Genomic DNA, 23,213 nt, shown 5'->3' on the forward strand with positions numbered 1-23,213 from the left:
TTAAATCTTAAAGAGGACGTTGCATCCCCACCCCTTTGAACATCAGCCGGAGCGAGATGAGCAGGGAGACGGACTTTTTCCTAGTCTGTCAAGCCCCGAACTCAGATTTTTTAAAATAGTACAGACTGACCATTCCTTTGTTCGATGACGGGACCATTTGCTTATTTTTGAATTTTGATGCGGGTGTGTGTGTGTGCGCGCGGAGCTCGGTAGAGGAATGAGGGCACAGCTACTTATTGGAGACAAAGGAGAAGTTTCGAACTTTATGGGAGCTGGGACTGGGCAGCTGTACCACCAAAGAAAGGAGGTCGGGCTCTTGTAAGCTCACATTTGTGTCCGTGCGCGATGGAAAGGAAACGAGAACGTTGTCCTACCAGTGCAAACGTAAATATGTCGGGGCTGTTAAAGCCCTTTTAAGGTGCAGCTGTGGTTTTCTTCCCAGACCTGCCCCATTTTTTTTTATTTTCTGCTGAAAACCCCCCGAAAGGCCAACAGCCCCAGGTTGCAGCAAGCACGAACGGCTACCTCCGGTTTACCCGCGCTGATGTTTAAACCCCCCCAAGTTTGAACGCGCCATTCACCTCCACGCGCCCGCCCTCTCCCTCCCTGCAGCACGAAGCGGAAACTCAAAGCCAGGCAGTGAGCCGGCGGAAAGACTTCCGAGCCCTTCCCCTCCTGGCTCGCCCAGTCGCGTCTGAGCCAATAGCAGGCACCGCTCTGAAAAACCGCGCTTCCCATTGGAGCGCGGCGGCGGTGACGCTCTTTGAAAATAGGAGCGGGCGGCGCGCCTGACGTACCGAACCCTGGGCGGTTTTTCCTCGTTTGGCGTGAGGCGCTCTCCGGCTCGTGCGGCGGCCGGACAAACGGGACTTGCGGCGGAGCGACGGGGGCCCAGCCCAAGTGAGTTTACAAGCCGTGGAGGGGGAAAGCGGGCGCGAGGGAAGGCTTTCGGAGGTCGGTCTCCTGGGGTCACCGGCCGTTGCTCGGCCGGTTGCGGCAGAGAGCCGGGGAGAGGGTGTAGGTGGCGTCTCGGCGGGCGTGGTGGGTGTCTGGAGCGGAGGGGCGCCTGAGGAGCCTTACAGAGCTTTGCGCGGGGGGGGGGGGTTCCAAATGCGGCCCTCCAGGCATCTCTACCAGGCCTTCGAGGCGTCATCCATTCCGCCCCTCTCACTGGTTCTCGTCCATGGCCTTTATGTCTAACACCAGTGTGCTACTGACCAGGGCTTGTGATTGGGAATGGATAGGAGCTTACAAAAAGCTGTTCTTTTTGCATGGCTCGAATGCAAATTGGTGCGCGAAGAGGTCGTAGCTGCTGCTGGTGCTCCGCCTTCTTTTTCCTCTGCTCGCTGCAGGATGCTCTCCTTGGGCTTCAGTAGGTTTCCTCACACCCACCCCAGCTTCTTTATAGGACGTGGTGTTTCCCCAGAGGGGGCTGCAAGGCAGAAGCATCAAGTGGTTATCCGCTTTGAGATTTAAAATATATATAAAGCGGTATAGAAAATATATATATATATCCTGCGAGCCTTTAGTATGTCTACTCAGAAGTAAGCTCCACCCAGTGCAGCGTAACTTGCTCATGGGTAAGCCGGTCTTTTATAGGGTTGCAGCCTGGGAACTATTCGGAGGGGATGCCAGGCTGAGCTGGTGGGCTGAGGGTCAGACTAGGCTGCAGGGAGGTATTGTAAGCATACACAAGTTCAGGGGTATTTACTCTCCATCAGCTCGTTCTCAGTAACAAGAGAGTCTCTTAGTTAGCTCCCAGGTACCGTTTGAATTTAGCAGGGCAAGCCCGAACAGGAGGAATGGGAGGAGAAAAATGGAGATATCAAAAAGGCGGAGTGTATTTGAAGTTAGAAAAAGTCACTTCCGTATAAACCATTATTAAGTCTCCCTTTCCTGGGGAAATTGGAATCATCCATAGAAATAGAGAAAGCTAAGATTTTAAGTTGTGTGCTCCAAGCAAAAGGTAGCAGCAAAGACAGGTGTCAATGCTGCTTGTTACTCTGCTGTGAAATGTGGAATAGCTTGTTTTTGCATTTTTAAAAAAACCAATTAAGTTTGTCAGTGCAAATTGAAGGTGAAGTAGTTTGTCATCCCATAATTGCAGTTTGGAAGAGTCTGTGGCTGCTGCTGAGAGAGAGGGAATTGAATTTTAAAAGCCCTATAGTATACTTCATTCTGAATACTCAGTTGGTTGCCAGGCTGAGGTAAGGTAGTTTTGCAACAATTCTGTAGCATTTTCCTATGGCTTGGTGAAGATTAACATACTTTCTGTTAAGAAAACGTCTCTCAAGTCATTTCTAGCACTCAGCTTCATGCCAAGGCTTGCATTCCTTTAATTTGCATACAGAGTGATTGTGCTTTTCAAAAACTGTTCTTTAAAAAAGTTTGCATACTAAATAAGATTCAGACTAGGAAGAATGGCGACTCCTGTCTTTTCTGACTGACTGCTTTTTTATTGGGAGGTACCTGTTCCCCAGTTCAATATGGTAGCACCCGAATTTCTCCTTTGATTATTATTAACTGCTCCCATTTCAACTGTGGAATAGATTTTATCTATTTAAAATATAAATTTGTGGGCATGTGTGTGATTTTTTGAATCTCTGGGAAAGCAGAAATGGTAGGAAGGAGGTGGGTGGAGGAGAAGCATGCAAAATGGCCATAGGGAGGGGAAGAAAAGCTAGCGTTGAAGGAGGTGTAAAAGCGTAGTGCAAAAAATAGGTTGAGTGCTTGCTTAATATCCACTGGATATTCACTGGATAGGAGGAGAATTATTTATGAAAAAGACATTTGCACAAACCAATGCTAGGTAAAAACTGAGATTGTTACTGCATGTATCTTGTATGTAAGTTTACAACTTTGCACTACAATTGTGTGTGTCCTTATTCGGAAGTAGTTCTGTGTTCAGTGAGGGCCTTAATACTCAAACAAGTGGATTTAGACAGTGTTAGAAACTCAAAAATATATACTAGGCACCAAATGGTTCTTTAAACCAAGGTTACAGGCACCAAAATGGAATGTCCAACTACTATTTTGGGTAAGACAGCTCTAAAGTCTTTCAAAGGATTGGCTGGCTGTGATTATCAGTGAAACATCTGGCTAGTTCAGATGACAAACTTGAGCTAGGTTCAGAACTTTGAGAACTTAAAGAAGAAAAGTCACTTTATCCGGGGATAGTCGACATATATATTGGCCTATTTTTCTTAATGGTGACACAGACCATTCATAACATGATATTTTTCACATCTGTGAGCAGGGCAGTGCAATGGGGTAAGTGGAGACAAGCTACAGCAGTTAACTATAGCATAGTTCACCACTCCTGCTCAGGCTGCACAGCAAAAGCATTTTGGTTCCTGAAATTCATTCTGATTGTACAGGTAAAATATAACTGATAGAATTCTACAGGATGTGGTATTAGGGTGTGGAAACAGTCAAGATCCAATGATCCCTGGACATGCACCTCCAGATGGTGGCGGTGTCAGGTGCCATCCTGGCATCTAGGCATCTTCACTTGGTCGCAAGTGGCCGATAGGTGCAAAATGCTCGGCACCTGGCTAATTTTGAACACTGTAAATTTGTGTCTTAACTTGGAGCAAGACCCATTTTACTTTGTGGCATTTAGGGTCATGGGATTGCAGCCTCAGGACTGTGTCACACATTACAGAAGTAGGCGTTCCTCCTGTCCCAATGCATATGTGACAACATGTATTTTTAAAAAATTAAAAATGGCGTATAGTTGGGTGCCCACCCTTCTGTCTGCCGAATGGTGGCAAGAGTCCATGGGGCTCCAGGCACCAACCCAGTGTCTGTGTTCCTTTGGAAAATTGAGACACGGCAGAGGCTGTTGTAGCTTTAAGAAATATGGTTTATTCACCTATTTACACTTTTAGTCTGCATGGAGGGATTCCAGACCTTACAACATGGTCATTTCAAAAGGAACTTGTACCCCACAGCAGTATAGCCCTGGAGTCCAAGGCATCTCTCCAACCCAACTCTGCAGATAGCCCACCCAAAGATAGATCCCAGCCCTCTTCCTGCTTCTTCTTCCCAGTACCCATTGCTACCAGGTTCCCTTTTCCTGTTGCCTCAAACACAGTTACCATGGCAACCTTCCAAATACCTGTCTCTGTTCGCACCTCTGGACAGGTGGTGTTTGTTTTTTAGTAGCCCTAGCTTGGCCAGGTCATTTGGCATAGGCTAGCTCAGGAATTTCTCTGCAGCTTATATTTCTCCCTTCACATTCTAGTAATCAAAATCCAACCATTTAATAATTTCTAGGGTATAGTTTTCCCCAGCACTATAACAATATTTAATGGGAACATGTGAGAGGTTGCAGCAGTTGAGACACTGGCTGTCTGGTTATATTTTTTGCAAGAGATGTGTAGTGAAAGCCACAGACCCTGCTGCCTTTTGCTCACTTCTGTTTTTAAGATGTAGAGTGGCCTTGAGGTACAGGAGACAGGCAGAAGGTTGAGAGAACCATTTGAGTTTTGCAACATGATGCTGTTTTACATTGTTGCAATATACTTCCTACCATTTGTGGGGAGATCAATGGATTTTTGTTTTTTTGTGCCTTGAGCAAGAAGTCTCTTTCATTTTTGCAGGCCAAGCCATGTGGAAGATGGGGAACCCAGTGATGCCGGAAGAACGTGCAAGGAAGAAACTTGCTGAATTTCTACAAAATATTGACAACAATGACTGTGTGTGGATGGATGAGATTATTGAAGAGGCTAAAAAGATGTTTACGAGGTATGGGCAAGAGATCTAGAAATGGTGCCCCAAAGCATGAGTTTTTTGTTCTATGAATCCATTGAAATCACAACAGCCCATAAGCTGTGTATATACCATAGGTTAAGACTAGGTTTGTCACCCATGCTAGATTAATTTTAAATCAAGGCAACGGTAAATATGCAAGGAAAAGATATTTACTTTATTTATTTATTTTACAGCCCACCCATCTGGGTGTCTTACAGCATATCTAAAAACATAATAAAACATCACATATTAAAAACTTCCCAATACAGTGCTGCCTTCAGATGTCTTCTAAAAGTTGTGTAGTTTTTTATTTTTACATCTGAAGGGAGGGCATTTCACAGGGACGGTGCCACTACCGAGCAGGCCCTCTGCCTGTTTCCATGTAACTTCGCTTCTCGCAGTGAAGGAACCAGCAGCAGACACTCGGAGGAGGACTTTGGTGTCTGGGCTGAGCAATGGGGGTAGAAATGCTCCAGGTATACTGAACCACCCTGAGACTCTTGGGTATAGGGCGGTATATAAATTCAAATTATTATTATTATTAATAATAATAATACTGGGATAAGGCCATTTAGGGCTTTAAAGGTCAGCACCAACACTTTGAATTGTGCTTGGAAACGTACTGGGAACCAGTGAAGATCCTTTAGGACCAGTGTTATATGGTCCCGGCAGCCACTCCCAGTCACCATTCTAGCTGCCGCATTCTGGATTGGTTGCAGTTTCCAAGTCACCTTCAAAGGTAGCCCCACGTAGAGCACATTGCAGTAGTCCAAGCGGGAGATAACCAGAGCCTACACTACTCTGGCAAGACAGTCTCCAGAGAATGCTTCTGGTTGGATGTTACAAACTTTTTTAGGATTGAAGTTGTTGAGCTTTTTGGGGGATTTTGCCCCAAAGCGAGATTACATGCTTGGAAGCTAAAGCTACAATTGTAGGGCATATAATTCTCATATGCTATATTATTAGAGAATATGTTACAGTATTAATGTGTTTTCTCATGTGGGAGTATACAAAAAAGTGATTACTCCATCAGATGTAGTACAGTACAGAACTTTATTGTATCAGGCTACCATCTTATTCAGTGTCATTAGTCTCTAGGTTTCAGGAAGTTTGATGCTGTGCCAGGGTCAGAAACCAGACTTGCTTTGGTAAAAGAATCCCAAGCTTCAAACAATATCCTGAACTTCAATGTTTTTTCCTAGTCTTTACCAAAATGAGAACTTGAAAGATGAACTTTGAATGAAAGTGGGATATCTGCAATTTTAACCTGTCTTCAAGCCATTGCTTCTGAGGAAAATGTTGACATTCTCGGTCTCCAATAGCTTGACCTCTGTAGGAATCGATACCTTGATTGTTCCAATCCTACAGCATGAATTGTGTGAATTGGTCTGAAATAAGAAATTGCCATTCAGTGAGTAGTTGGCAATATTTCTAGGTAAAGGCACTTGGCAGACCAGAATTTAAACTGCTGCTCTTATCTCAAAATAGTGGCTCCAGTGATGAACCTGAGCTGATGCCAAAAACACCATCACAGAAGAGTCATAGGAAAAAGAAGCGTTTTTCTTCTGTTAAGAATGATCACTTTGCTACAAAGAGGTAGGGAATGTATTTGTGGGCTAAGTAGCAGGGAATAATCTGTAAGATAATGTTTAAAATTCCTAGTTCTTACTTCAGGAAAATGTCTAGATTGGGTTGCAATGTTTACGGTATTTGATTAGCTAAATATGTTTTGAAGATTTTAAAATGTGTCCTTTTGTGCTTTTGTAATGAGGGATGGATTGTAAATGTTTTTTTAAAATTAAAAATAATTACCGCCAGGAGATCTCCACACACTACCTCACAAAGCACATCACAACAAGGATAAGACTTTCCTAATTCCATCTACCAGGTGTCCCAGGACTGCAAATCTGAAAGGAATCCCTCTCTCTGTCCCTGTCCATCAGCCAGTCTCTTAGTCTGTTGTCTGTTGTAAGCAACATAGTTACCTTGAATCAAAAGACAAGGTATAAATCTTTAAAATAAACATTGATTCACAGTAATTTCATCAGCCCAAGGTTTGAATGATATATAAGTGGTAAATTGTTGATGTAACATTTCTCACTCAGTTTGTCTAGGATTTTTCAGCTCAGCTACGCTATTGTCCCTTGCAACACCAAATTGGTTTTATAACTCCATTTCTGCCAGCTTTGGCACGCAATCAGCTTTGTCCCCATTGCTTTCCTTACAATGTGTTTCTTTTATCAGGTTGTCAAGAAGAGAGAGTACTCGGTTATTTTCCAAACGGATTACCCGAAGTCGGAAAAACTTGGAAATTAATGTAGAGAATGCCTCCCCTTGTCATCGTGTTACTAGATCTCGGGCTGCCTCATCTGCCAGAGTCTCAGATCCTTCTCTTAAGAAACTATCTTTCAATTTAGCCAAAGATCGGTTACCACTGGTAGTAATCAGTGCTAATGAGAGGCGTAGTGCAGAACTGCAGGCAAAAAAGGTGCTACCTCAGACAGATACAGCTGATTTGACTCTTAAATTATCTGAGGAGGGGTCTCCTATAAAGAGATCACCTTTGACCAAAACTTGCCTTGTGGCGAAAGAAACTCCTGAAGCCGAAATAAAAGAGGGACGGGGAATATGCAAGATGAAAATAGCAGAAGTACCCGGTGCCACTGAAAACAAAGAATCCAGCACTCAGAACCAAGAACCAAGTGCCCAGAACCAAGGGGACAGCTGGGCTTCCGAATCAGAGGCTGCTCAGAAGTTAAACCAGAGCTCACAAGCACCCACTACTTTAAAAGCAAACCGTCGCTCAGTCCACCTAAGCAGGGCCTCCAAGTCCTCCAGAGCCTCTATGGCTGAGAGATACTCACTCAGTACTAAAAGGGAAAGAATGATCCGGAGATCTAGTCGGAAGTCTTTGTCAAAGCGGAAAACATCCCAGCGGTCATTATCTGCTAGGCATGAAAGTTGTAAGTTTCAATAATGTGAGATAAGAGTACAAAAAAAAAAGTGTTGCTGTTTTTACCTTGTAGCAGGCTAGCTTGATATGAACTGCAAAATGCTTCCAATATTTATTTATTTATTTATTTATTTATTTATTATTTTGGTTAGGCTTCTTTCCACCCTCTTGATAACTTCCTTTGTAGTTTCCAATAACTCAAGGCAAAAGTAAGGTTTAAAATTGAAGGTGATGTATTGGAATAATTTTACTCATACTCAGTGAGACTGTCTTGAAACACCTGCTTCCTATTTTTTAAATCTATCCTAAGTCATGTGGTGCAGGCCTTAAGTACATCTAGGGGAAACCTACTGCTATCATTTAGGTTTGGGGGCACTTAGCAATAGTTGGTTCTGGGGATAGGTGGATGCTGCCAAAATGTCCCATACTTGCTGCCCATCAGTTGCCAGCTGAGAAGGTAGGTCTTCTGCCAGTTTTGGGCGATGCATCAACTTTGTATCTCAGAGGAAAGTGATCCAGAGACATGAAGCTGCTGTGGAACAGTCACTGTCAGGTGCTTACATAAATGTGTGCATAGCCAGAGACTCCAATGAGAAGAGGCATGGTCATAAAATGTTTGGGATGCCTGCCAGTGATGTGTGTAGATTTGTGTTCATTTGTAACCTGCTTTCGAATTGGCATGTGCAGTGAATAATGGGCAATAAACATTTTAAATAAAAGAAAAATAGTGGCCACCAGGAGATCTGTATACACTGCCTCACAAAGCACATGACAACATCATACTCTCATCCTCCAGCTACAAAAGGAGCACCTGCATTCTGCTTATTGCTTGCTGACAATTTTGTGATGTAGGGAAGCTAATGCATTCTGTATATGCTACAGAAAGTAGTCCTGGAGTATAAATTAACCATTGTCAGGTGTCTGTCTGAGAATGTGTTTCAGACTCCTTACCAGGCGGAATTAGCGAAAACTTTTCCAGTCACAGCAAATGATTTTTCCAGTACTGAAGATTTTAAAATTTGAGCACTTGTCCCTTAGCCCATGGTAGATCCCAGTGGTGCTTAAGGAGGTCCAGGATGCTGTTACATATTGTGAGGTGCAGTGTAAGAGCCAGGATGCTTCTGTGGATGTTTGACTTTGTTGGAGATGTAACCTCATGTCTCTTCTCATTCAGTTCGTGTTGCTGTGGCTGAAGAAATTACTGAATCTGGGTGAGTTGGAATTAGAATCTTAGATTATTATTTTTTAAAGTGATGAATTTAGGAGACGTGGCTAACTCAGGAGCTAAATGGTAGTATAACTACCACAAGAAGATAAACACATCAAGTGGGCTTTTAAAAAGCGATTTAACATACAGCAGTTTACAGCTCCAATAAGGTAATGCTCCGGGGACTACAAAGTCCAAAAAGCAAAATGCTAAAACTTGATTTAAGGGAGGAAGCATCTGTTCTGAGGGCTTGGACAAGGTCTCAGACTCTCAAATGGCACATCAACAAAAAGGCAGAAGCTCAGCTTTCTAAATGTGGGATGATAGTGTGTCATATGCTTATATAACCTAAATCCAGCAAGTGCTAGCTTCAGACTGGGGAACTACTCTAGCCCCCTTTGAAAGATGGTTTGACACGCTATCAGGAACCTTAAAGAAATTTCCAAAACAACTAATGAAGCTGTGAATACAGCCCTTGAAAACCAGTCTGAAATTCAATTGCTCCAAATGACAACTGATTATCTATCACTTAGGTTAGAAGAATAGGTGGAAAAACCTTAACCTTCATTATTTACCTGAAAAAGAGGGAGGGGGAGGTATGGATGCATTTATAATCAACAGGACCATGAATCTTACTGTCTCCAGTGGATTTAGAGTGGGCTCATAGACTCCTGAGCAGGTGAAACTCCAAGAGACTCCAAGGCTCTATTCTTGGCAACTTATGTTTACAGAGTTCACTATTTTATTTATAGATCTGGTCAAAGTCTAGGTACTTATTCTGACAGTACAAGTCTTACTATTCTCGACCCTATTAACAGCCCCTCATGGTAGTTCTGTCTTTTCCTTCCTTTTCTTTTCTTTTCTGCCCTACTGAACTCCCTCCACATTATGGCAGAACCTTATAGATTGGTGAAATTGTGATCGCTTAATGTAAAAGGTTCAGGTGCTGCTGTTAAAAGAGCAGAGGTAGACTCTATCTTGCAAAAGGAAGGAACGGACATTATGCTTTAAGAAACTCTGAAGCTGGGTAAAGATTCCACAAAAGTGGACTTGTACAGACCAATAGCACTAATAAATGTGGGCGCTAAGCTTTTTGCTGCCATTATAGTGAAGTACTTGAATGTTTTTATAACCTCCTACATCTTCCCTGACCGGACATGCTTCATGCCATTTTGAAGCATTGCAGGATCGGTAAGAAGGTTTCTTGATATAATTTATGAATTGCAATCTAAAGAAATGCCAGTATTGTTACTTTCCCTGGATGCCTTTAAGGCCTTCAATACAACATACCCATCTCCTTTAACTGTTCCTCATAAGGCTTGGTTTCCAGACCATTTATCATCTTGGCCACCCTCCTCTGCACAGGTTTCAAGTTGTCAGTGACACCACATACACAATGTATTTTTTGCGGAAATTGTATTAAATAACTAGACTTGTACCCAGACAGAAGAGAAAGTAAATGGTGAATATTTTTGAAAGCATGGTAGCAGTGAGGTGTTGTATGGGCTTTCTGTAGTCTAGTATGAGCTGAGGCTAGAGTTCAGCTGATAGGTTGATAACTTCATTTCATTACTTCAATGCATTTAAAGATACAATGAAATGATAAGACCAATTAAAATTCATGCTGCAAGATAGAAGCATGAAAGGAATTTGCAAAGTTTTTACTTTTAAAAATATGCATACCTTTTCTCTCTTAGATTGATGATAGAGCCACCATCTCAGAAGGTAAGTTCTAAAGAAGACCAAAAGAAGTTTAAGGCCACAATCCAATACCCATTTACTCAGCAGTAAGCCCCACTCAACTCTATGTGACTCATTTTTGGGTAGAATTGCGTGGTTAGCAACCATCCAGACTCAAGCAAGGGGGAGTGTAATGTGCATGGAAGAGTTGGATGGCATTCCATGGTGCATCTTCAGGGTACATCTGTCCTGCCTCCAGACCTGCTCAACGCTGACATGCTGGATGAGATGTTTTGACAGAAACTGCACGTTCAGAGTTAAACACACACAGACTTAATCTGCAGTCAATCCTTTGAAGTTGATTGCATCATTTGAGCCTGCGCATGTTGGATTCCACATTAGTGAACCTGAGTGCTGTCCTAGAATGCCTTCTTTCCTATGGCTCTCACTGAAGTGCCAACATCATTTTTATAGATACTCGAAGGGGCTTAGTCTGCCTAACACTATTTGTGCTACATCGTTAAAGGGCCCACTTAGTTGTCTAGTGATTACACATCTATGGGAGGGGCTTGTACTGAGAAGGAATTTGCCTTTGCTGCAGGTTGATGAGAACCCTCGCATGTCCCTTCGTTCTCACAAGGCCAGTATGCAAGCAGTTATCAAACCTGTGGAACAAGATGGAGATGACAAAGGTCAGTATACGCCTTGGCTAAGTAGCAGAGAAGGTCAACGGTGAGTTGGATAGAATGTATTTTGAGGAAAGGCAAGTTTACAAGCCTATTATTTGCAAGATGCTCAGTTGCTCAAGCAAAAATAATGACTTGTGGTATAGTACTATGTGGTATAGTAGATGGTGTATTAGTGTTTGACTGAGAAGTTTGGCCATGAAGTTAATGAGGTGAGCTTCAGCCAGTTTTCTCTTGAACTAATCTACATTGTAAAATTGTTGTGAGGAAGCACTGTATGCTGCCATGAGGTCTTGGAAAGGAAGGGTCCTATAAAAATTCATAGCAAACTTGGCTATGTCACATACACAGGCATTCAGCTGGATCTTTCCTCCACTTACGTTTGAGTTCTCCCCCAGCTTGTTTCCTTGCCCTAAGCTCTGGAGTATACTAAGCAGCCAAAAGTGCTCCATGAAGTGGTGCTCAGGGGTGATCATGTTAACAGCCTGAGCCATTCAGATTTCCAGAGGTCAGCCAGAGCTTTGACAGGAGCACACGTCATATCAGCCAGAAAATCCCTCGGAGCAACCTGGAAACCTACTGGATCCATCAGCTTCCAAGGCCAAACTATCCTCATAAATCTCAACCGGAAGTGATCTGACCATGACAGGGGACTAATGTCAATATGCCCAACTTTCAGATCAACCTCTTCCTGCCCAACTGAAAAAGGGTCTTGCGTATGTTGGAAGATGCCTGCCTGCTAGGCAGGTGCCAGGTCCCAAGAGACTCACAGAATGTATTCCTGCATATTTGCTGAATAAGGATGAAATCTCATCATGTATTGGCAATATGCTTAGTCTAAAGTAGGTTTCACCTCTTCCTGTTCAGTATAAACTTGGAAAGCAAGTGAAGAAACTCGTCTGAGCTTCCATTAATATGCATAAGACAGGCATACCCAAGAAGTGTTCCACCAAGTCACTTCTGTAAAATCCAATTAGTAGTATTCTGTTTTTAAAAAAACATTTCATTAATACACAACCCAATGTACTGAGTCTACACAAGGTTGATTTGCTACATATTGAAATTCTAGAAATCAGAATTATGTCTATAAGGGAAGTAAATAGTATACTCCAGAGCTTAGGGCAAGGAAACAAGCTGGGGGACAACTCAAACGTAAGTGGAGGAAAGATGCAGCTGAATGCAACCAAACAGTGCTGAGGGTTCATTGTCAAGCCTACCTAGTGACAGTGAAGGCAGCAAAGACAACATAATTTGCTGCCTCCATTGCATCCTCTTCTGGGTAGTGCAGGACCTTTTACATTCTGGCCCAAAGGAGGTGGTGGTACTGTTGGTGGAACCAACAGTAGCTGACAGTGACCTGTTTGCAAAGCATTTTGGGGATAAAATCTTGACTGCTGTTACAGCAGATGAATCTCATGGGGTGTCCAGAACACTGGCTACTCCTATTGTGTTGTATGGTTTCAGTTGGTAAAGCTTGAGGATGTCGACAAGGTGCTTGGATTGGTCAGGGTGACCATTAGGGCTCTTACCCTTGCCCCTCTTGGCTGGTTAAAAACTAGCAGGGAGGGGAAAGCTGGCTGGGCCAGGGCGGTGATTAATGCCTCCTTGCCGAGATGGGGCTAGTCCCTGCCTACTTGAAGGAGGCAGTGATGAAACCACTCCTTAACAAATCCTCCCTGGATTTGGAAAATCTAAGTAACTACCAACCAGTTGTTTGTGTCTCTTTCCTGGATCAGATCCAGGCGCTTGCGCAGGAAACTGATTTTCTATATCTATTGGGGGTTTAGGCCCAATTTTGGCACAGAAACTGCTTTGGTTGCCCTGTGTGAGGACCACTGTCAGGAGAAATGTTGTCCCTGTTAATTTTCTTTGACTTGTCAGTGGCTTTCAATGCTATCAACCATGGTATCATTTTGGTGCGGCTGCCCAAGCTACGGGTGGGTGGCACCACTTTGCAGAGGTTTTGGTCCTACTTGGATGGTTGTTCCCAGAGGGCGTTGCTTTGGGAGTGTTCATCAGTTCCATGGAGCCTTCAATGTGTGGGAGCCTTCTCAAGGTTTGATTTTATCCCCTGTGCTGTTCAACATCTACATGAAACCACTGAGTACATTGTCAGCAATATCCTGGTGACACACAGCTCTACTTCTCCTTTACATCTGCAGGAGAGGTAGTGGATGTGCTGGACTGTTGTCTTCCCTTAGTAATGGACTAGATTAGAGGCAACAAACTGAAGCTCAATCCAAATAAGACTGAGACACTGCTAGTGGGCAGTTCCCTAGATCAGATGACTAGGAAGTTATCTGCTCTTGATGGGGTTACAGTTCCTTTGAAGGAGTGGGTATGGAGCTTGAGGGTGCTTCTGGATCCATTCCTATCTCTTGAGACTCAGTTGGCCTTAGTGTTGCGGAGTGCCTTCCATAAGCTTCTGCTGGTGGCCCAGCTGTGCCCCTATCTGGACAGGGACAGCCTAACTACTGTTGTCTATGCTCTGGTAAACCTCTAGATTAGATTACTGCAGTGCTGGACTGCCTCTGAAGATGGTTTGGAAACTTCAGCTAATGCAGAATTCAGCGGCAATGGCTGCCATTTAGTTTCTGGGCCCCATTCAAAGTGCTGGTTTTGACCTATAAAGCCTTCAGCAGATCAGAACAGCAATACCTCAAGGACTGCCTGTCTCCATATGAACCTACCTAGACCCTCATCCTCTGAGGCCCTTCTTTGTGTGCCTCCACAAGAGGTCCAGAAGGTTACAACACGAGAATGGTCCTTTTCTACAGAACTGTACTCTTCATTTGTGAAATGTTGTCCCCAAGGAGGTACAGCTGGCACCTTCATTATAGACCTTTAGGTGCCAGGCGAAAAATGTTTCTCCTTAACCTGGCCTTTGGCTGGCTACCATCCAATTCGCTTTTAAATGTTTTGTGTGGGGGGGTATTGGCTTGTTTCTGTTCTTATTTTTATTATGTATTTTGCCTTTTTTATATTGTAACTTTATGGTGTGAACTGCCCTGAGATCTATGGTATAGCGCTAATAATAATAATTATTAATAATAACTCTGCCCTGACAACTAGAAGTATTCATCCATTTGTTGACTAAACAACTTTGGCTTCAGACCTTTGCTACATAAAACACTTTCACCATCACTAATTGTAGCTCTCTTTCTCTGTATGCAGGGGGAAGTTCTGAAAAGAGTGATGAGGTGCAAAAGGAGCCCCAGAGTGCTAGGTATGTTTTCTTCGGACAAAACCTCCATGGAGCAACACAAGATGATGATATCTGAGGATTAGGTGCTTAATTGTTCTGTTTGGTTGACACCTGTATGTAGGTTGAAGGCGCTAGGATATAAACAATGGAAGAATGGAAGGAGAGGAAGTGAAGGGAAGATACAAGATGGGTATTCTTACAGTTTTTTTCTCCTGTGCTGAGAGAGAGGATTTTCAGAGAAGACTGCAAGCATCATAAGAATAGGAGAGCAGGTCCATTAGCTGGTTGATGGGTAGCTCCTATGTGAGAGGATAATTAATTAAAATACTTAACTGAGCAGCTATATTTCTTCGGGCCTCAAAGGACCCTAAGCAACAGAGAATGGAGCCAGAATCCTGTACTTCCCATGGTAATTCTGAGACAAGGAGGTGGTTCACTTCTCTGCTGGTGCATCCTATGAAATGAGCCCTGTATTAATATTTAATATTCACAGGAGGAAGCCAAGCTATAAAAGAGCAGTTTATGAGCAAGATGAAGGACAGCACTCAGAGGAGGACTTCTCCCCTGCAAGGAAAAGGGCTGTATCTCCTCAGTGCCCTGCCAGCAAAGTAAGTCGAGAATTCCATCTTTGGGAGCAAACCAGGTCCCATCATTTGCCTTCCAAGGACTGATCACTTCCTGTATTTTTCAGGTTGTCCGTCCTTTCAAGACATTCTTGCATACAGTGCATAAGAACCGAGTGCTCATGATGACCCCTGGCTCTTTGAGTCGAAGTGCAACCATGAAATCATTCATCAAACAAAACACTCCTATCCAGGCCACTCCCCAGGTAGAGTGAAGTCCTGTTTTGTTTTGTTTTGTTTTGTTTTTAAATCCATGTATACCACCTTGCCTGCCAACCTAGCAGTTCGAAAGCACTCCCGGGTGCAAGTAGATAAATAGGGACCGCTTACTAGCGGGAAGCTAAACGGCGTTTCCGTGTGCGGCTCTGGCTCGCCAGAGCAGCGATGTCACGCTGGCCACGTGACCCGGAAGTGTCTCCGGACAGCGCTGGCCCCCGGCCTCTTGAGTGAGATGGGCGCACAACCCTAGAGTCTGTCAAAGACTGGCCCGTACGGGCAGGGGTACCTTTACCTTTACCTTTATACCACCTTGAGTTCCTAGGAAAGGATGGATGTAAATGTAAGAAATAAATTGTACAAAAACTTCACATGGGCTTAAGGGAAGGAGGAGCTGTAAGAGTAAGAGGGCTTAAGAGACTGAAAGGACTGGCATTGGATTGGATGAGAGCAACATTTCTCCTTTGCGTTGAGCTAACCAGCTTATGTCTTTGACTGCAGGTTGTGAATTACTCCATCCCCATTCCATAGCTTAGCTTTTCAGTGATATTTTAGCATAAGTTTATTGCATGTCATTTGGTTAAATCCATTACTTCTTCTTGGGATAAACAGGGCTTGACTGGTGAAGCATGGCAGATTGCTGTCATTTGGTGAAGAGAGTTGAATAGGGCAAATCCTATATCAACTAGTGGCCTAGTACTTTTGTATTGTTGGCAATGAAATACTGGTAATTTGGGTGCTAACTTCCAAAGGCATTAATTATGTCTCAATCTTCTCTTCGTACAGCGGGGGTTTGTTGTAAGTAACAACATTTAGTCTCACAGTAGCTGTATTTGTATATCATTAACATGGTGTGTTATCTAATGGCATTCTTAACCTGCATAGTGACTTAACATTGCTTCCTCTTTTTAAGGTGGAATTCTAGCATTTTATTTAGTGCTTATTAGGGTAATCTTACTAAAAAGTAGATAATGGGTAGTAGCACTGTGCTATTTTGTTCCCTGTAGTAAGAAAGCCACAACCATTTCAAAACACGATAATCAATAACTGCCATTTCTTCTCTTGAATGTCTTAACATTTTTTCTGTTTAATTATTTTAAGTTTAGAATAAAGTGCAAAAAAGAAACTAGATGCATTCTTAAGATCTTGGTTCAGTTTGCATTGGTGGACTTGGCCTTGGCTCTGGTGGTCCAGAGCTTTTTCGCTTCCATTATGCACACTTACATGGTATGATCATTGAATTCAGGGAGATTTCCTTCTAAACAGGGATGCCTATTTTCCTCCTTCCTTAAGTTTGTTAGAAAGCAACTACATAGCTTAATTTGGGCAGATTAAAAGGCTAAGGTTAGCTATCAGCTTCTTTTTTAATCTAAGGCAGTAGATCAAACTTTTTTTTTTTTAACCATGAGCTAGCCCAATCATATTGGCTGCTGCATTTTTATACTCCTTACAAGTTCTATTCATGCATGGATATTGACAGAAGTACCCAAAATGAAAGAATTTTTGCAGGTGTGTTGCTTCTGTCAATATTGTGTGATGGTGATAGTGGAAATAGCATCTGCTTCTATGTAACTGAAGGCAAAGGAGCCCTGTCTTGTGCAGGATCTACCTGTCAAATCACTTGATGGCTTGACTGAGGTCTGGGCATTTCTAGACTGCATGTGTATTAGGAAGTGTAGGGTGCAATACTTCAAGAAGGTAGACAGAAATTACCTGTGTGTTGTTGCTATGTGATTCTTCCTACCCAATCCACCATAAGGTGCATCAAAGCCTTTCTGAAACAAGTAAAAGATGCATGTTCTAGGTCTAACAATGCATTCAAGTACTATAGAGAGTGTTGTCTAATCACTAACTGTTTGCCGTGATTTAGCTGAGGGGGGAAGGGAAGGAATGTAGAACAGGCATTGTGAAGGATTGAACAGTTCTTGCCTATCTTGCTCTTGGGAAAAATTGGTGGCTAAATTTGTGCTCTCTTTTTGTAGCTACTACACTTGCACTACAAAGGATGTTTTCACTGCTAGGAACATTTGCCACAGTGGAGAGAATAGTTCCTTTCAGTTCTGTTGCCTGTCTTCTACTGGGGGTGGGTTTCCATATTACAGTAACTGTTAACAGACACATCATTCTATTCATGTGTGCTAATGAGCTTCCTTCCCTACCTAGCAAAAGGAAAGAGAACGGTTAGAGTCTCAAAGAAAGAGGGAGGAAGCAGAACAACTAAGGAGGCAGAAACTGGAGGAGGGGAAAAAGCAGCGGCTGGAGGAGATAAAGCGGTATGCATCCATAGACATCCTTCCAGTTACTCCTTTCCTAGTTTTGCCTTGGAGCTTTTTCTAACTGAACTCCTGTGTGCCATCAGGAAGCGCGAAGATCGCCTTCGCAAGGTGTTGCAGGCTCGGGAACGGGTAGAGCAGATGGAAGAAGAGAAGAGAAGGCGGCTTGAGCAAAAGCTTGCTCAGCATGAGGAGAAAAATGAGAAGGTGAACATGAATATGGCCAGAGAGCATTTTGGAAACATGTGTTCTTCAGAGTTTAATTATCTATTTTGAAATCCTAACCACTCTCATCAGGGGAATATGTCCCATTGTATTCAGTAGGACTTAGTTTCTGAGTAGACCTGGTTAGGATTGTGCTGATAGTCTTATCAACCCAACAAGTCCCTCCCTCCGTGTGTTTGTCTTGTTAAAACAGTGAAGGGCTTAGAGTGTTTTGTACGTTATAAAGGACATATCTCTTACATTACTGTGTTAGGCTTATCTTGTTTTTAAAAAGAAACATGACCCGTATAATGACATGATATACACAACCTATTGTAGGTGCGTGAGGAAAAACTGGCAGAGGACAAAGTTAAGAAGAAGGTAGCTGCCAAAAAGTTGGAAGAACTTGAAGCCCGGCGGAAACAAGAAGAAGATGCCCGTAAAAAAAGAGCTCTGCAGCTGGTAAGGGCAGGGGTGTGGGGGTGGCTGGCCATGTAGGACAGTAGGCACACCCCTGTTAAGGCTAAATTCAAAGCCATGTAGCTGCAGGACTTGAAGAGGCTACGCTTTCAAGTATTTCTATGTCTTTCATGGTCACCGAATCTGTAGTGATTTTTAAGGTAATTGCTACTTTAGCATAGTATATAGCTCCAGTTAAGGATCTTTAAAAAAAAAAATAATGTCTGCCTCTTCATCAAGCTTCAGAGGTTGACAACTTGAAGGGGAAACTTTACTAGAAATCTAAGTCTAATTTATAAGTTTGTCTTGCCTGAAGTATTCACTGTTGCTATTCACCTATGAAACATAGGTGAATAGCAACTGAATACTTCAGGGTAGTTGTCCCAGGTGGAGTTGAGGATTTGATTCATGCCATGCAGATGTTTATCCATAAACTATATGACTTCACTACAGCTCTTTAGGTCATTATACTAAGAGGAGTTGGCAAAAGTTTTTTGTTTTATAAGGAGGGCCCTGCTGGGTCAGATCAAAGGCCTGTCTAATCCAGTATCCTTTCGTCCCAGTGGCCAGCCAGATGGGCGGGGTATAAATAATTTTTTTTTAAATTATTATTATTATTAGTCCCAAAGCAGGGCATGAGTGCAGTAGCACTAGCCTGCTGTGTTTATCTTTTCAGGAGGAAGAGCGAAGGCACAAGGAGCAAATGCAGAAAAAAAGGGAAGAAGAGGAACAAGAAAAGGCTAGAAAGATTGCAGAGCAGCATCAGTTGGAACTAGAAAGGGAGAAAAAGCTGTGTGCTGAGAGAGAACTAGAGAAGAGGCGAGAACAGGAGAGGCTCCAAGCACAGCGGTAAGAACAGAATGACTGAGCAACCCACTTGAGAAGGCTTCCAGTCACTCAGCACAGCCAGTCCATATAGGGCAGAGTGAAGACTTGCTCCTCCTGGTCTGCTGCTGATGCCCTGCCCCCTTCAAAGGCTAATACTGTCCAGTTTAAATTTTTTTAAATGGCAGACAATCCCATCATGCCCCACTGCCAGTCATAGCTGAAGCCAGCAGCTAGCACCAAAGGGAGGATGGGGCTGCTCTCCCACCCCCGAGGGAGCTGGGCCAGGCCGCAACAGTCGCCCACCCCCAGGAAAGGGTAGGTGTTCTGTTCACCAATCTAAAAAATACGGCTGTGGATGAAGCTGTGAGGGGGGAATGATGTGAGCCCCAAGGTGTATGCCACAGGTTGTTGGGAGTGCTGCTCAAGCTAATGCTGGATGTACAGGTCATGCTTAAGGTCATGATCCCCTTCTTTCTTTGGATGGTAATGAAGTGTCTTTTGTCTGCAAGGGAGCATGAACAGAAAGAGAAGGAGAAGGCTGCTCGGCTGCATAAAGAGGTTTTAGCAGCAGCCAAAGAGAAGGAGCGACTCAGAAAAGAGTTAGAAGAGAAGGAGAGGAAATTGGTAAGTGGCTCTCATGTTTCTATCACATGAATATATTCCTTATACTAAAAGGTATGTTTTCAGCTCCCCAAGTCTGGGTCCGGTTGCTTTAGGGGAAATTTAAATTGGCAAACCCTGTATGCTTGCTTCTTCCTGGAGTGCACTGTGTCATCAAGTGTAGGGTGGGAGCAGTGACCTATCAACAGCACTCTGTGGCCTTTTTGTGTTTTAGCAGGAACAGCGGCAACAAGAAGAGAAGCGAGAGAAAGCTGCTTCTGAGGCTGAGGCCAAGGCTTCCAGCAAACAACTGAATACAACAGTGGTTATCGAGGTGAGCTACAAACCACAGATCAGGCGTTGAAAGGAGTAATGATGGCCCTATTGACTTGCTCTATAAGAGAGCATGTGCTGCAATGCACAGGCTTACCCACAGAAGCACATTACCTTCAGTGTGCCTTGAGGCCACTTAATAAAGGCTTTGAACATAAAGTCCCACACATGTTGTTCTGACCCAGTTATTTCCAAGTCTGCCTTCTGCAACCTGGAGCACTAGATTGACTGCAGCTCCCATGGTAGGAGTTGTAGTCCAAACACCACAAGATTGAGGAAGGCTGCTCTTAAGTGAACAGCTACATTAAATGGAGCAATATATCTTAAACCCTGAAAAGGGCAGCATGCCAAAATCATGTACTTTTCTGTAAACCTTTATTGAAAAATATTGAAGTGCTGCCCCCCACTTTGTATTGTGTGTGTGGGGGGGTGTCTTTTGTTGCTGACCCTATTTCCCCTTCTTGGTAAACTTACTGCATACATGTGAGAATTTTGAGAATCTTACCATCTCTTCTCCCTCACCCCCTTGGATTTCGTAGGCAGAGACAGAACTTGAAAGTGCAGTGGCAGAATTTAAAACACACACTCCAATAAAAGGAGGAAGTTGTGAATGAGGAAGAATATTTAGACACATGTTACACATTGGAGAATACGTACAGATCTGTTGGCAAGTGGGGTTTGCTATAGTTGGTGTGAAGAACAAACTGCTAACGCTAACTGGAATTTGGAATTTTTGCTTTGGACCGTCAGCTTCTTGCTGGTTGACAGCTGGTTATGTCAACGGAGAAAGCTGTACCGTATAAAAGAAGGGGCCTTTAAAAAATAATGATGTGGCTATTGTTAGAAAAGTTGTGCTTCTTTAACTTTCAAAAGAGATTTGTTGCTGGTGGAGCGAGAGATCAGAGGGCCTAGGGCATGATTGGTTGCAGTGTGTTTTGATTGAGGGGGGCATGCTGCTGGGTGAAGTTAGCCATATTGACTCGTAGTTTGTCAGGTGGTGGTGATTCATCATGCTCTTCTGATAGAATAAGTTCTTTCCTAAAAGGCTATATTGAGATTCTTGCGTCGAGCAACAATGCTAAGTTGGTAAAGCATGAGACTCTTAATCTCAAGGTTGTGGGTTCAAGCTCCATGTTGGGCAATAGATTCCTGCATTGCAGGGGTTTGTACTAGATGACTCTTGTGGGTCCTTCCAACTCTACAATTCCGTGATTGTAACTTTGCCAGCAAAATCTGGTTCTATACCCAGTGACTTAGCTCTCCCCTCATCTTCTTTCCAGAACTCTACTAGCTGTAATTCCTACCCGATGACACCACAAGGCCCTAAACAGCCCAAGATTGATGTGAATAATTATGGAATGGATTTGAACAGTGATGATTCAACAGATGATGAGAGTCAACCCCGCAAGCCCATACCTGCTTGGGCTACTGGTTTGTTTGAATCCTTTATAGCTGATCTTTCCTTATATTAGTGTATGGAATGGGCTGCTTAGGTTTAAAGGAGGAAGAGGCATTTAGCTGGCCACTGGATGCTGGGATAGACAAACCTTTAGTCTGACCAAGCTTGCAGTGCTGTCTGCTTAATGTTTATGGTCAAGTACTTGAGTGTTTATTAATATCTTCTTTGTTCTCGGGGTGGGGGGTGGGATATAACTTTTTTCAAACTTCCAGCCTGCAACTTAGGAAAGTGCTAGGAATCAGGTGTTGGTATTTCCAAGTTGTTTGAGAATATATAGTACATCAGTGTCTTATTTATTTATTTACCTTTTTATTAATACAGTAAGCTCACTACTTATGCACATTTAACTTAAGTGCATTCAGCTTTATACGCATCACAATTACAAAAAATTAGAAAGGGGGCAGGGTTCTAGGGAAATGACATTGGCAATCCCACCCAGCATTTAACCCAATGTGTTTTGACTAGATGCAATTTTAGCTTTAGGGATGTAACCCTCGCATAAGTTGTGGGGTTACTGTATAGCAAAGTAGAACACATAAAAATTACATCCCTGTATTGATGCCCAATATTTCTGTTCTGTAAATCTGAGTCTGGGTTATAATGAAAGGGCACCTTTCTTTTTTAAAAAAAGACTATTCAGTCCATGCTGGCCTTTTTTTAAAAAAAAATAATGGACTGTGCTAATGGAAAGTCTTTCACAAGAGCAGTGGAACGTCCCCAGTTGTGAGAAACCATAGTGCTTGAATCCTATTTGCTGGTTTCCCATAGGCATCTGTTCACTGTGAGAACAAAATGTTGGACTAGATGGGCCATTAGCCTGATCCAGCAGGCTTTTAGGTTCATTGGATGCAACCTACTATCTTTGAGTTGAGTTCTTCATGAGCATTATTAATGGCACATAAAACTTGGTTAATTGGCTTCGACTGACTGTACGCTGTTCTTCTTTCCCTTAGGAAATCTATTAAGCCAGGCAATCATACATCAGTATTACAAACCAGTTGACACCACTGCCCTCTTTGGAGTTGTGAAGAGCCCTAAACTAGAAGAAATATTCAAGAAGAGCAAGCCGCGTTACTTCAAACGCACCAGTTCTGCAGTGTGGAACTCTCCACCATTCCCAGGTGGCAGAAGTGTACCATATGCTTTAAAGATATGATGTTTTCTAGATCTCATGGATGTGTGATATTTTTGTTCAACAAGTGTATCTCTGTTTTAAATGTTCAGTCCTTTTTTTCTTGTTTATATTAATAAATGTTGCACTTCTAAGGCAGTTTTTGTCTCTGTGATGGGGAGAAGAGAGTACAGATTGCCAGCTGAAATTGGCAAGGATGAGTGAAAATCATTTGGCCTATATTTAACTAACTGAACTGCTAGGAAGAGTCTACGTGGTATAGTAGTTAATATGTCATGCTGAGAGTGAGGAATTATAGGTTCAGATCTCTGAATGCCAGTTTATAATTTAAAGGAAACTCCTAAGTCTAATGGCCCAAGCTAGATAGAATCAAGCTGCTGATACCATGATAGATGAGGCTCTGAGGCATTTCCCAAAGGAGATTATTATCTACATAAGTTCCACTTGACAAATTTTGACAGTCATTATTGCATTCTGTGCAAGGCCTTGTTACTATTTTTAAAGAACCTGAAAAAGTAAAAAATTGAAAAGGTGGAATGAAGAACAGGTTATCTTATCAGAAGAAATTGATGTGGAATTGACGTGCATTCTAGACGTACT

General features: G+C 43.0%; 1 protein-coding gene and 1 long non-coding RNA gene across 3 annotated transcripts; one reads left to right on the forward strand and one right to left on the reverse strand.

Annotated features, from left to right (window-relative positions):
- The first annotated feature begins 2 nt into the window (after window positions 1-2).
- INCENP (inner centromere protein) lies at window positions 3-22,751 on the forward strand. Of its 2 annotated transcripts, none has more exons than XM_083432821.1 (18): window positions 3-900; window positions 4,605-4,749; window positions 6,244-6,351; window positions 7,000-7,718; window positions 8,883-8,919; window positions 10,613-10,640; window positions 11,197-11,287; window positions 14,456-14,507; window positions 14,980-15,094; window positions 15,178-15,315; window positions 17,489-17,598; window positions 17,685-17,805; window positions 18,142-18,264; window positions 18,938-19,110; window positions 19,599-19,713; window positions 19,925-20,023; window positions 21,303-21,453; window positions 22,435-22,751. In XM_083432821.1, exons 2-18 carry the CDS (start codon window positions 4,613-4,615, stop codon window positions 22,635-22,637), a joined length of 2,520 nt encoding a protein of 839 aa, XP_083288947.1. In that variant the 5' UTR covers window positions 3-900; window positions 4,605-4,612; the 3' UTR covers window positions 22,638-22,751. The 2 variants fall into 2 exon arrangements, with proteins under 2 accessions (XP_083288947.1, XP_083288946.1); XM_083432820.1 differs by lacking the exon at window positions 3-900 and adding an exon at window positions 1,222-1,372.
- LOC310673989 lies at window positions 15,330-17,482 on the reverse strand. The gene is made up of 2 exons (XR_014509285.1): window positions 15,638-17,482; window positions 15,330-15,373 (listed from the first exon to the last, which is right to left on the reverse strand). It is a non-coding gene; the product is annotated as an uncharacterized lncRNA (long non-coding RNA).
- Window positions 22,752-23,213: the final 462 nt, after the last annotated feature.

Source organism: Podarcis tiliguerta (assembly GCF_965153285.1).
Source record: "Podarcis tiliguerta genome assembly, chromosome: 1".
Lineage (NCBI taxonomy): Eukaryota > Metazoa > Chordata > Lepidosauria > Squamata > Lacertidae > Podarcis > Podarcis tiliguerta.

Bases quoted from the DNA above. Each gene is read 5' to 3' on its own strand.
- INCENP (XM_083432820.1), top strand. From the start codon at position 1,237: ATGGATAGGAGCTTACAAAAAGCTGTTCTTTTTGCATGGCTCGAATGC. The intron at 7,719-8,882 runs GTAAGTTTCAAT...CTTCTCATTCAG, and splicing joins ATCTGCTAGGCATGAAAGTT to TTCGTGTTGCTGTGGCTGAA. The intron at 21,454-22,434 runs GTTTGTTTGAAT...TCTTTCCCTTAG, and splicing joins CATACCTGCTTGGGCTACTG to GAAATCTATTAAGCCAGGCA.